The sequence below is a fragment of the Acinonyx jubatus genome, chromosome B3 (assembly GCF_027475565.1).
Source record: "Acinonyx jubatus isolate Ajub_Pintada_27869175 chromosome B3, VMU_Ajub_asm_v1.0, whole genome shotgun sequence".
NCBI lineage: Eukaryota > Metazoa > Chordata > Mammalia > Carnivora > Felidae > Acinonyx > Acinonyx jubatus.
In genome coordinates, this window is record NC_069386.1 from 104,744,307 (window position 1) to 104,758,815 (window position 14,509).

The following is a 14,509-nucleotide window of genomic DNA, read 5'->3' on the forward strand; positions in this document are numbered from 1 at the left end:
TTTTTATTTTGAAAAATTATGGTCACTTTGTCTGTACATTTATTACAGCACACAGCTCTAGATATTTATATTTTTAAAAATTACCTAGAAAGAATCAAATAGATTCACTAACTCAGACATTTAAGCAGCATTGAGTGCTAGAAATATATTCCAATTCCATAATTTTATTTAAAATTTTAAATTCATGTTATGAAATATGTACAGGATACATTCAGCTCAAGGGCAGCCAAGCTTTATTACTTAATTCATTTCATTACTTACTGCTTCTCATTCTTTCACAATTCCTAATTTCAGACAAAAAAAACAAGAATGCAGGGACTCTGACAAATAATCCTCGAAGCATCCGTGCAGAAATAGCTTTTCGGCAACTCAGAGGAATAGATCCCTCTCCGTCTCTTTTATCACATCAGAATATGACATCTCCAACTACACAAATGTACCAGAGCAACCCAGATGAGGGAAGGTAAAACTATTCTGTGTTTTAACATCATTTCTCATCATTAAAAAAAAAACTCCCCAAATTTGCTAGTCATGTATAAAAATAGAAAACATTATTGTATACTATTATTTATTTACTGAGAGCAGGGAGAAGCTGTCGGATAGCATAAGGCTTCTCCCACATTCACAAAACCTTTCCCAAAGTCCAGTATATTTACTTCATAATTCAAAAAGACTTAGAAATGGCTATCAAGGTAGAATAGTGCTCACCTAATGCTTACATGAGGGAACACTGAAATAAACACTTGTAATTATATTCTCTCTGAAGTCACTTCTCACTAAATGTGCAACATGATTCACTTACATTTTGAACAACAAGATAAATTCAACTCTGAAATCACGAAACACCGAGAATTTTGTCGATTCTTCACACCTCTTCTTGTAGTTCCGACTTGCCTCTCCTCCAGTCTGGACCCTCTCCCTGGAGGCCAGCTCAGTGCCTAAGAACCTGCTACTTCTCATTAAGAATCCACTCTGTTCAACACCTGTCTGCCTAGATTTCCAGTTATTACCTGTCCCCCAGCTTCTTTGGATCCAAGCTCCAATTCATCTATTAGTGACCTACTCAACAGCAGATCTAGTGTAGGCCTGGCTCTTGATGTACTGACTTCCTTCCTATTATCAGTCCTCAGGATAACCTGATTTTTAAATGTCCAAAAATAGGATGATTTTCTCTACTGCACTGTCTTTTTGGAATTGAACACATATAAATTACAGAAATTATTTACTGCAGAATGACCTTAAAGTAGCTGATCCATTAGGAAAATAAGTCATATTATTTGACTTATAAATATCTTATTTCTGACAGAATTCCTGGCAGCCACTTTCCAAGATCAAATCGAATGTAACTGCCTAAAGAGAAATGAATATGCACCAAGAAACCTATTTCTGTTTAGTAGTTGTACCAAAATTAGCAGACAGTGTTGGTGGAAATATAATATATAAGATATTCATTTTACTTATTTTACTGAAGCACTTCAGTTCCATATGATGATAATTTCTGTCACCCTGGTTGAATTTTACTTTAATATCACCTCTCTTAAACTTTCTTTATGATTATCTTAATTATTCATTTGAATTTCTATATTAAAAAAATCATGAACCATTATATCCTACAATTTGAAAAGATAGAAGTAGCGTAGAATCAAATATTTAGTGCTGATATTGGAAGCATTTAGTTACAAACTCTTATTGTGGCCTGTCATATGAAGATACTAAGAAAAGGTAATTCTAGTAAATATGCATATTTTATTTGTTGAATATCTGTTCATTTGGAGTTAACAAAAACTAAAGTATACATTTCTTACCAAACACAGCTATTACTAAAGCAAGTTGAGCTTTGCTCATTGAATTACAAACTAGTTTTTTAGGACTAAAATTGGGGGAAAAGTACACTTAAGCCAGATCTGTCCTAAGAATTGTTTAGAGATGCAAATTATGGGCATCAGTAGTACTTCCTGAAGGTGGCTAATTGCAGGTGCAACCAGGTATTCGTGCTCTAAGAATAAAAAAGCACTATTTCAAATACAAAATGTATTAATTGTACCCATAGTGTACAAGCAGTTTGAGGCTAAAAAGAACATATGTTCAAACTGAGTGGACACTTTTAAATTTGAGATCCTTAATGATTTATTTCACTGGAAATAATTTTTCTAAAATTTTACACTGCAAAGTACTAGGGCACATCACAAATAAATCAAATATGGTTTTGAATTTGATTGTTTTATTAGATACAGCTCTTTAAATTAATGACTAAATTGCCAATCATATTTTGATATAAATGGGCTCTACAATTCATGAATTATTCTACTAAAATTTTCCAAGTATTGGTTCAACACTGCATGTAGTTTTCATACTATTTTAGATGTTCCTTACATGAAAATAAATTTTTACTAAAATATTTGTATTTTTTAATCTACCTGGAAATAGGCTTAAAGATATTTTGGAAACTAATTCCAATGTGTTTGCAGCAATATTGTATCTTTTCTTCTTCAAATGCTATATATGCTTATGATTTAATCATGTAATGCTTAAAATTTCAAACCCAATACAGATTGATTTTATACTTTTTAATGTGTGGTTTTTAAACAACTGTTATTCTTAGCTGAAAATAAGATCCTTTGTTTAAAAAACAACTCTGCAGTTCTTACGATGTCCAGAAGATGTCTTTCTTGCCCTTTAGTTTTAACAACTGCTTCCCTTACAGTGTTTGGATGAGTGTCTGCTCTTCATTCTTTGTTATTAACTTGGCATCGCCAGCTTTTTTTCTTTGATGATAATGTATAAATGAAATACTGAATATATGTTACTTTTATAATGAAAATTGCCTTTTCAAATAATAAATCTGGTGGGAAAAATAAGTGCAACTGGCTTTCACTAGACAAAAAGAATTTACAAGAATTAGAAAAGTATAAAGCAGGAAAACATAACTCATTATTCAGCATCCACTTAACATTTAGCATATTTTCTCCAACCATTTTTCCTATCCATTTGGAATATACTTGAGATGATCATTTGATTTTTATGTACTACATATTGTTAAATTTTGAGATATCATTTCTATTATAAATTTTTAATTACATCTGAATTTCCTGAAAGAAGTAAATGAATTTATAATACATAATTTGATAATAACATTAAAAAATATTAACATGTATTTAGGCATTATTAGGCGACATACAGAAAACAGACACAGATCCAACCTTTAGAACATTTTAACATAAAACGTGATCGGGGCGCCTGGGTGGCTCAGTCGGTTAAGTGTCCATCTTCAGCTCAGGTCATGATCTCACAGTTCATAGGTTCAACCCCATGTTGGGCTCTGTGCTGACAGCTCAGAGCCTGGGGCCTGCTTCAGATTCTGTGTCTCCCTCTCTCTGTCTCCCTCTCCCTCCCCCCACTCACGTGTGCGCTCTGTCTCTCTCTCTCTCTCTCAATAAATAAAAACATTTTAAAAATGGGAAAATGTGATAAATTATTTCATATAAAAGCAATGAGGAAGATCATTACTAAGGTAATTTGCACAGTTCTGAATTTTTTTCTGCCATGATGGCAGATGACACTGACATGATATACAACATAATCCCCTGAAAATGCCTAGATAGGTTAAACTGTTGGTTATGTGCAGTTCATAAAATAATAGCTATAACTGCATCCCTTTCCTGTTCAACAAAACAAAAAAATGTAATTGAACATGAGAGATGTTTTTATAGGAATGACTTTATTTTTTTAATGTTTTTTTAATGTTTTTTTTTTATTATTTATTTTTGAGAGAGACAGAGCAGGAGTGGGAGAAGGGCAGAGAGAGAGAGGGAGACAAAGAATCAGATACAGGCTCCAGGCTCTGAGCTGCCAGCACAGAGCCTGATGCGGGGCTTGAACCCACGGACCACAAGATCATGACCTGAGTTGAGTTGATGCCCAGCTGATTGAACTACCCAGGCACTCCTAGGAGTGACTTTAGATCTGCCCTAAATTATTTAAGTAAGTAATTCACAAACTGAGCAATTTTAAGTTATAGTTACAAACTATTTGTAACATACCTCACAACTCATTACAACAAAACAGGCAAATAGTGCTTTAAATTTACAAACTACTAGCCCATATTTTACATAGTTTATCCTAATACCACTCTATGAAGTAGATAAGACATTTATTGTCTCCATTTATAGATAAAGAAACTGGCTCAAGGAAAAGAGTAGATATCATACCAAATCCTAGGTTTTTTTCCACTCCAAATTCATTACTTTTTCAATTACTACAAGTGAACTGACATTAAATTATTACTAATATGTAATCAGCAGTAGTAGAGCCCTAATGTATGTAAAAGCTATAAACTATTCATCCTCTTCCAGTATATTTAGCTTAAGGAAAATGCATAATTTCCACAGTAAAATTAGTTCTTTGCCCCCAGCAAATGTCCTAACAGATTTATTTTGCATGCAGTCATATGCATGAATATAGACTTGTTTTAAATTAAAAAACAATTCCACAAACAACCTTGAAAACTAAAGTTAGGGCGCTTTATAGGTTAGGAGCCTGTAACGCTGAACTGAATATAGATGATGTCAAAGTGATCTTCTGATTTCTGTATATGAAGATTGACCATAATAAAGTAATTATCCAATAAGAACTTTATTATTTACTTCTTTTTGTATTGTTCTAGACTTCTCTGATTGTTGACACAAAATTAACTATGGTCATGCACATATTTTTGCCTAGAATATTTAGTATGCACTGTGTGTATGTTTGCAGGCACTCATGGCCAGTTTTAAAATAATTCTTGCATTTAAGTAACATGCCATTTCACTCTTTATTCATAATATTTCATACATTATAAAAACTGTTTAATGTTTTTAAACATTAGATCTTACTGTTTGTTAGTCATGCTATGGGCTCTTAGCTTCAATTAAATGTTACCTACATAAAAAGAAGTAAATTATTTACAATTCTATAAGAGTAGAAGCAAGCACTTAAGGCCAAGTTCTGTTGGTTTTTCAATGAATCTGATCAAATCAGTTCTTTTTATGAGAAAGAAACTGGCTGGGTTTTTTTTATTCCTCTTACTATAATACTTAGAGCTTCTGGATGACCTCCAAGTGCTTAACTACTCTTCTTATTCATCTCTCTGCATTTACCTTCACTAATAAAATATTTTTAAAGATTTTTTTAAAGTAATCTCTACACCCAACGTGGGGCTCTAACTTACAACCCCTAGATCAAGAGTCACATATTCTACCCACTGATCCAGCCAGGCACCTCAGTTGAAATATTTTTAAAGAAAAAAGTATAAAAATTGCAATTTTAGCTCACAGCTGCCTTTTATTAGAACTAGGTCAGCAAGAAGCACACAGTTATTTTATTAGTAATATTTTATTTCTGGAAGTTTTTATCTTATAAGAATATGAATTATAATATTCTTTATTATTCTTTGTCTTTAATTTGTGAATAAAAATACTTTGTAAACTACTGAAAAGACATTTCTCAGACCAAATCTGTGCATTTTTTATCTTTAAATTTTGTTTTGGTGATGATTTTTCCTTATAATTAAGATAAAATGAATGATTTTATAGCCAAAACATGAAATGCTGTAACCTCAAAATAGAATAGTATATTCTAAGGAACTCAGAAGTAGCTTTGAAAGTGGTAATTATCTGAAACCACATTATTTATCACTTATGTTTTAAGTATTAGACCATACCTTAACTATATGGTCTCTTAAGTAAATCAAAGGCCAACTCATCAATATCATCATTTTCCATGTAAAATACATGTGATTCTGAAATGCTAAGTTTAAAATTAGAATAGATGTTTCCTTATATTGTATCATTTAAAATAAAGAGTGTTCCCATAGGCTCTGAATAAAATTCTGTTAATTAACTTACAAATGTTTAAATATATTTCATACCAGTAGAGTTACATTTTTAAACATTACAAAGAGAAAAAAAGGTTAGTGATGATCTTCCTATTTTTGTAAACCATTTATGGTTACATCTATTTTTAAGTAACAGTATCTATATTTTAAATAGAAAAAAAATAAGATCATATGGTTTAAAAACTGTAGATTTTAATCAGGGATCTGCATGTTTTACAACTTGCTTATTTTAAAACATTTTTTCTAGAAAATGTTTTAGATAATTTTAACAGTTTGGCTGTACTATTTGATCCATCTTTAATTATAACATAATGCCCCCTTTCCTCAAAATGTTCTGCCAGTATGTTTCTCAAAGAACAACCAAAAGAGACTAATCTATAAAAAAATATATCAATAACATTTTTAAGTTTCCAATTATTTCTTATTTCTTCCCATCAATTTGGCTGAGAACAGGTATTTACAAACACTGGTAGCCTACTTTCTTGTGGTCTTTCTTTTTTTTTTTTTTTTATGAAGTGCTTTAAAAGAGTTCAATCAACCTTAATGGTGCATTTTTAGTTAAGGAAATAGAATGCGGAGAAGTCAATTTGAGCTCCCAGACGAACAAGTGTCTTGAGAAAGAATAGGCATAAATGGGTTTAGAAAACAGGGAGAGTAGGAGTAAAATGCTGTGAGCAGAGCACTCAGGGAAGCCAGATACAATGGAAAGAGTAAAATACTGCAGAGCTTTTTAAGCTACATACAATTGGAACAATGGACTTGATCCAGCCATCTATGTTAAACTGTTAAAAGGTGAAAAGCAAGCTGGAATTCTATAAAGAGTGTTGAGGAACAGTAGATTGAAGAGCTTTAAATCTAAAGAGAATGAATGCAGTCATTCAATAGGATGGAAATGAAGTCAAAATTGGCATATTTCCCTGGTTAATTTACCTTGCGAAGGACTCTGTTCAGTTTTAGGCAGTAAGCCATTATTTGCAATGAAATAGTCTTTAAATTGCCACCTTTGGAGTTTTTAAGCAACACAGTGTACATCTATAAATTTCACATGGACATACCACATATTCATACACATATACATGAAAGTAAAAATACAACATATAGATCTCACATAATTGTAACAATTTAATACTATAGTTTACAGCCCACAGCACACTAAGTATGTCAAACTTCCCATTCTCCAAGAACAAAAAAGGCTAACTTAGTAACAAAGATGCAAGTGTGCAAGTACAAAAACTTGAAAAAGAAAACTAATCTAGAATAACACATGTAACTCATAGACAAGAATGCTGTGAAATGATTGAATGGCTACATTATTTTTTATTAGCTAGCAGTCAATCAGAAGAGGTTTTTTTTTTTACATTTTTGGAAAACTTTTACTGAATATGTTGATATACTTTCCTGATTTAGTAATTAGAATAAATAAAATTTTATCTTCAATGATTTATGCTGACTGGGCGACGGTTGTACATGATTTACAATTTCAGAAAAATGTAGCTGAAGGAAGTGTGTGGCATGTATCTTGTACAGAGGATATCACCTTGAACGTTGCTTATAGCCAAGGTCTGATGTTATATTATTATTATGTTTAATGAAGGTAGGAGTATATCTGTGGAAACAGATCTAAAACATCTATAAATAGAAACTAAGTAAGACTAAAGTCCAAACATGAGCAGGTTGGACTATTAACTCTCAAAAAGAATAATTATGAGAATGTTAAGTTATAAAATCATCATCCTTTTTTGTTACTACATACTTTAAATACTTATTTATTCTCTTTAGACTTAAGCATTAACTGACCAATACTGACATTATCAAAGATTTAAAGGGTAGCTACAACAGACTTCAACAATGAAGAGTTCCCAGTATCATGGAACTGTTTCAAGTTTTTAAACACTGATACTATTCCTTTGATATTTATCACTTATTCATTTGCATGTGTGATCAAGCTTACCACAGCTAAATGGCCTATATATTAAAGAGGTAAACACATGAATAATGTTATAGCAAAGAATAGAGGATACACAAGTAACAAAAAGAGTAATATAAATCAAAGAGTTGTCCTCCCACATAATAGATCACTTCTATTTCATGACATTATACCCTTATTGTTCTTTTGCACTTATAAAAGATGTATACCTCACCATCTGGGAGGCCAAAACCTCAATTATATACAGTTATAAAATCTTCAATTGAACATATCATATAACAAGAAAGCAGTATCAGAACCAATCCCAAGATCTATGAAATTATTTCCTCTAGGAATTACAAACTTAGAAGACTTCAGGGACCTGCCAAATATGAAGGAGACGAGATATAAGAAAAATTCACAGCCAGAAATATAATCAACTGCACTTTCACTGAAATAAAATGTGCTAGTTTCCATTTGCCCTCCCATATCTACTTTGCACCATTTTGCTGATTTGTGACTCTAGAGAATGACTCATGGACAACATCAACCAGGGTTCTTGTTCTATCTGGCAGTTGGGTTAGCCAATGGAAGACACTGCAGTATATCAAAGAGAGTAAGAATGAATAAAATTTAGGCTTTAGTAGTAACTGTATTCCTTTACAAGGGCCCCAGCTCCTCTTGCGCTCTCCTAAAACTTTCTGGATTCTCACAAACTCCCACCTCTTAACTTCAGGCCTGAGGCTGTTGCAGATTCGTATGTATCACCAATGCTGGTCTTTTATGATTACTCATCTGGTTTGAAACTGACACCTGACACCTTTTTCTTCCACAGAAAGATGTGTTTTTTGTTGTTGTTTTGTTTTTTATTTTAGAGAGAGAGATTGCATGTGCATGAGCCAGGGAGAGGGAGAGAGAGAGAGAGAGAGAGAGAGAGAGAGAATCCCAAGGAGGCTCCACACTCAGCACACAGCCCAGTGCAGGGCTTGATCCCATGACCCTGGGAACATGATCCTGAGCCAAAATCAAGAGTCGGATGCTCAACCGACTAAATCACCCAGGCGCCCCTACAGCAAGATGTTAATGTAAGGCTGGAGTTGTGATGCGCAGCATGAAATATAGACTTGAATTCTAGGAACTACATTTTTTAATTAGTATTGTGGCCAAAAAAAAAAAATGTGTTCACAAACATAGGAACTAATTATGGATAAAATCTTTGCAGTTTTTACATACTACTCCTGCAATGTCTATAAAATTCTGGTATTTCAATGAAACTTTACTTTTCAATTCACTAAATTCCATTTATAACAATTCATTCTCATTATCAAATTTGGGAAAACTAACTGCACAATTATTTCATGTTCATAAAGTTTGAAATCATGTAAACATTTCAATCTAGTCTTTAACTCCCCATTGTTAGAAGTGTCATGCTGGCCACCACTTGCTTTTCTGGAAATACATTTTAGCCTAAGTAAGGGGACTAGATTACTTCTTATCAAACTTGCAAAGATAAAATTTCTCTAGGATTGAGTAAAGTAAACAATATGTCTGAGTAACTACTAGGGAATGTTTTTCCAGAGAAATTTTCAGAGCATTTAGATGTAGTATCGGCCCAAAAGGCTGTCCTTAAAGCAATCTTCACTAGTGATCTGAGCCAAGAATTTTGTGGATGATTTGCACAAATCAATTTTCCTGGTTGAAAAAACTCTCTACAAAACCGTGGTTGACTAAGCACCAAACATATTGTGCAGCACAACAACCTATAGTATTGTGGATCTGGTTCATTCAGTTCTCAGTTCCATTCCACCCCCACCTGTACTGTAGAGTTTCCCCCTCGATTGTAGGTAATTTTCTATTTGGGGCTGAAAGCCTAAAGAATTCTTTTTCTTTATTATTAAATCTTACTAACTATTGCTCTATGCTATGCTCAGAATTTTTCTCTTTCTTTTATTGGCGGCCAGTGTTTGAAGCTAATGGCCCTTCTCTGTAGTTGCTGATGGTGGGTTTTTTTTTTTATTATTCTTGTTGTTGTAGTTGTTGATTATTATGTTAGGAATTGGGGGACAGTGATTCATTTGCCTATCTTAATCTAGAAGTTCCTACCTGAAGATTTTCATGTCTTTCCCAAACACAAAAATAATTTACGCGCTACTTTACTGTCCAAAACACTGACTAAAGTTCTATTTTTATTAATAAATTTTTTTAATGTTTATTTATTTTTGAGACAGAGAGAGACAAAGCATGAATGGGGGAGGGTCAGAGAGAGGGAGACACAGAATCTGAAATAGGCTCCAGGCTCTGAGCTGTCAGCACAGAGCCCGACGCGGGGCTCGAACTCACGGACCGCGAGATCATGACCTGAGCCGAAGTCGGCCGCCTAACCGACTGAGCCACCCAGGCACCCCAAGGGAACGTAGTGTATTAAAGATTGTTTTTTTATCAAAGTTAGTAGCAATAAAATGAGTTTGATTAGTAAACTCAAGAAGTATATACACAGAAACTTTTGAGGAAAGTTAGACAAAATAGGAGATCCAAGAGAAGTAAAGAGTGTTTTGCATTTTTTCAACCCAAGGAGTAAGAAAATTAAGAATACTACCTGCCAAGGATTATGGTTTTGGTAAAGATTAACCTCATGACTGCTCTTAGTTGTCCTGGCAATGGGAACCTCACCAATGAAAGTGGTATTATAATGAAAACAAAAACAAAACACCAAACTCATGCACATGAAGTACATGACAATCACAGGCAAAGTAACTCACCATCTGGCTAGCTCTACCTTGGGAAAACGTCTAGGGATGTTGTTTGAGAGTGGTTTGTACTCTTTTTAATCAGATAAGGTAATTAAGTGCTATGTATCCATACTAACTTACCCATTATATTTATGGCACTCACAACCTGGAAGGGTTTTGGCATGGAGAAAATGTAGTTGCTTATTATCTTCCTGTCAAGTGTAAGATGGCTGGGGATTGAAGGAATTGTAGTTCCTTGTTTACACAGCTTTCCCCATCCTTTGCTGTGGGCCCAGGTTTACTCTGCACAAACAAAAAAGTGGGATTAGAAGTAAGAGTCAACACAGAAGTTCCTTGCTCCCATCAAGAATCATACTGACCCCACAAATAGAGATAACTGGATTGTACACCTATGCTCTTCTCAGCAGCAGTAGAAAATGCCACAAATAATTTAACATTTGCACACAATTTTTCCGGTGACTTTTGCAAACATCTCAGCCATATCTTTAACTTACTGATAAAAAGAATTTCCAATCAGGTTCACCTTTACAAAATCTTTGTTTCTAATCAGAGTACATAATTGTCTCCTGCACTCAATAAACTGTGGTATAAGAAGAAATATATTCGATCTTTCTCCCTGGTTTCTGACACAAAGCTCCAAAAACTCTTGGAATTTCCTGAGTGATATGAGTATCTTTTGTCATTCGTAAGGAACCCCTTTAGAGCATATCCGAGTTTATGCTAATGAGGTGACCCAGGGTGGGGCTCCTAGAGAGCATCTGGATGGAACTGGTCATCAGAAAGACCAAGTGATTAGAGGGTTGGGACTTTCAACCCCACTTACAACCTCTGGGAAGGGGAAGCAGGGTGAAAGCTGGAGAGTAGAGATCTAGAACAACTCTTTAGTGAGGGCTTGATGAGCTTTGAGGTTGTTAAACCCACATGGCAGGATGGTTGGCACACCCAGTTCCACAGGGACAGAAGCTCCTACACTAGGGACACTTTTGGACCTTGCTCTGTGTACCTCTTCTTCATCTCTATCTTCATAATATCTTTTATAAGAAGCTGGTAAATGCAAGTAAATGTTTCTCTGAGTTCTGTGAGCTACCTGAGCAAATTAGTCAAATCTGAGGAGTGGGTTGTGGGAACCTCCAATCTATAGCCAAAGAGTCAAAAGCACAGGTAACAACCTGAACTTCAGGTTGGTGTCTGAAATAGGGCCAGTCTTGTGAGATTGAGCTCTCAACCTGTGGGATCTGAAGCTATCTCCAGAGAGAAGGTGTCAAAACTGAGTTAAATTTGTGAAACACCTAGTCGGTTTACTGAGAATTGGGAGAATTGCTTGGGGGTGTGGAAAAAACACACTGGAACATGTAAAGAATACTAGATAATTCCATCTCCGGATAAAATTAACAGATGTCAGTATAAGCAGCATATAAGCAGCATATTAGAATGGCCTCTAAGAATTGCCCCACAAGATACTTTTTAACCACAAATAGAACAATTGTAACTTTGCAGTAGAAAAACCTGGTAAACACCATGTTAAGTGATCAAATTTAATGTCACCAATAAAATATATCAATACCCTGATGTAATGCACTGATAAGAGCACATCAGTTCTGTGATAATCTCACCAAAAATACATAATCTGATCATGAGAAAATACCAGAAAAACTGAAACTAAGGGACATTCTACATGTAACAGGCCAATGACTTTTTAAAAAGGTCAGGACATTGAGGGGCACCTGGGTGGCTTAGTGGGTTAAGCATCCAATTGTCAATTTCAGCTCAGGTCATGATCTCACGGTTCATGGGTTCAAGCCCCACTTCTGGCTCCAAACTGACAATGCAGAACCTGCCTGGAATTCTCTCTCTCCCTCTCTCTCTCCCCCTCCCCTTCTCATGCTGTCTCTCTCAAAATAAATAAACTTAAAAAAATACAAATAAAAAGGTCAAGGGCATTGAATAATGAAAACTGAGAAATTGACATAGATTGGAGAAAACTAAGGAGACATGACAACTAAGTGTAATATGGGGATTCTGAATTGGATCTTGGACCAGGAAAAGTACATGAGTGGGAAAACTAGTGAAATCTGATAACGTCTGTAGATTAGTTAACAGTTTTCACCAATGTGAACAGCTCACACAATCAATAGGAAGGCTAGAAATCCAGGCTCACAGAATGAGCTCCATGGAGAGCTGAGTGGTTAAAATCACAGGTGTTGTCATGACATTGGAATAAATTAGGGTACCAATGCCCTGCTGCTACCTGGGTGTTACTGGGCCTTGGATGTTCCTGCTGCCATTAGAATGGATTCTAACTATTCCTACTGCTTCACTGCCCATGATTACATTGAAAGCCCCAGGAAGATGGCCAAACTTACACTGCCTGCCAAAACCTTAATTAGGAGAGTTTAAAATAAGCATTGGTATTTTTCACCTTTCTGTGAGAGTTGTGGCCTGCCCACTGATGCTTCCACAGTGGCAAACAAAAGAAAAGGATTCGAATGTTGGGCAGCTCAGTTGGTTAAGCTTCTGGCACTTGGTCGTGAGACTGAGCCCTGTGTTTAGGCTTTGGCTGGCTATGGAGACTGTTTAAGATTCTTTCTCTCTCACTCTCTTTTTTTCTCTCTCTCTCTTTCTCTTTGCCCCTCCTCCACTCTCACTCTCGCTTTCTCAAAAATAAAACAGAGTGGGCAGCTGAAAGATGACAAATATGCAGTACATGAAATGATTTAAACTATTTTATGTTTTTGTATTGTAATTTATTTATTTTGAGGAAGAGACAGCATGAGTAGGAAAGGGGCAGAGAGAGAGGGAGGGAGAGAGAATCCCAAGCAGGCTCCACACTCAGCTTGGAGCCCAACGCAGTGATCTCACAACCATGAGATCATGACTTGAGCCACAATCAAGAACCAGATGCTTAACCCAAGCCACCCAGGCACCCCTAAACTATGTTAATGGAGTTGAACAGAAATATTGATGTTTATCTAGAAGTTTTTAAAAAGTGGCTTCACTAGAAGGTGGGTAAACTATGGGAGTTTGTTATTTTGTAAGGTAGGTAATTTCCTACCTTCTTTCTTCAGATTCCTTTGGGAAACTCTTCCTCAACTCTATGTTAGTGTGGGGGCTGCCGATGACAGGGGTAGGCACACAGGACCTGAAGTTGAGACATGGACATTGGCAGAGTGATTTCTTTCTTCAACTGCAATTCTTTTTTTTTTTTTAATGAAATTTATTGTCAAATTGGTTTCCATACAACACCCAGTGCTCATCCCAACAGGTGCCCTCAATACCCATCACCCACCCACCCGTCCCTCCCACCCCCCATAAACCCTCAGTTTGTTCTTCTTAACTGGAAGGATGTGTGAGTATGAAGCCTCTGAAGGCATTTGCCTCCTGCCACTAGGAAAGAATCTCTTTGAAGAATAAAGCAATGCAAACCAAGAGTGGAGAAAGTCCTAATAGTGGTCTTTGAGCCTCTGGGTGCTTTTTTTTTTTTTAATGCAGTCTTAAGATCTACTCTTGAACTTCTCAGTTATGTGAGCTAATACATCTTTTGGGGAGTTCAAGTTCTGTCATTTGCAACCCAAAGTATTCTGACATAGTGCAATGCATAAGATCTAGAAGAAATATACTTTCTGTTTTGAGTACTAACAAAGAGTAATGAAGAAATACAGTATCCCCACTTCCCACAGCAGGAGTAGGAAGGATATTGGGTCATCAATTCATAAAACAGATTAGTTTTAAAAGTAAATAAAATGCAACTCCTCTTAGAATCAAAGGAACTATGGCCTGGGGAAAGAAAAGCTGTTAAGTTAATTGCTTGAGAAAGTCAAAAGCAGGAGTAAAAATCCTAGATTAAAGTCATACCATCAAATCCATGTTTGATACAAGAATTTCTTAATAGGAAAGAAGTAAGAGGGGTGCCTGGGTGGCTCAGTTGGTTAAGTGTCTGACTTCGGCTCAGGTCATGATCTCACGGTTTGTGAGTTTGAGCCC

At 35.3% G+C, this 14,509-nt stretch overlaps 1 protein-coding gene and 1 long non-coding RNA gene across 7 annotated transcripts in view; one reads left to right on the forward strand and one right to left on the reverse strand.

Annotated features, from left to right (window-relative positions):
* Positions 1-8,563, forward strand: part of LRRC9 (leucine rich repeat containing 9) — a 110,975-nt gene extending 102,412 nt beyond the window's left edge. For 3 of the 6 annotated variants that reach the window (XM_027065830.2, XM_027065834.2, XM_027065833.2), the window contains 2 exons: positions 295-463; positions 8,132-8,561. In XM_027065830.2, the coding sequence (XP_026921631.2) occupies positions 295-463; positions 8,132-8,189 (227 nt within the window). In that variant the 3' untranslated portion in view covers positions 8,190-8,561. Of the gene's footprint in view, positions 1-294; positions 464-1,306; positions 3,269-8,131 lie in introns of those variants that run through there. The other 3 variants (XM_053224506.1, XM_027065832.2, XM_053224504.1) reach the window with 3 other exon arrangements.
* LOC106974585 (uncharacterized) overlaps positions 1-14,509 on the reverse strand; it is a 31,017-nt gene that overhangs the window by 5,298 nt on the left and 11,210 nt on the right. The window contains exons 3-4 of the long non-coding RNA XR_008299432.1: positions 13,581-13,667; positions 10,649-10,810 (exon numbers count right to left, since the gene is read on the reverse strand). This is a non-coding gene — a long non-coding RNA (uncharacterized LOC106974585). The remainder of the gene's footprint in view (positions 1-10,648; positions 10,811-13,580; positions 13,668-14,509) is intronic.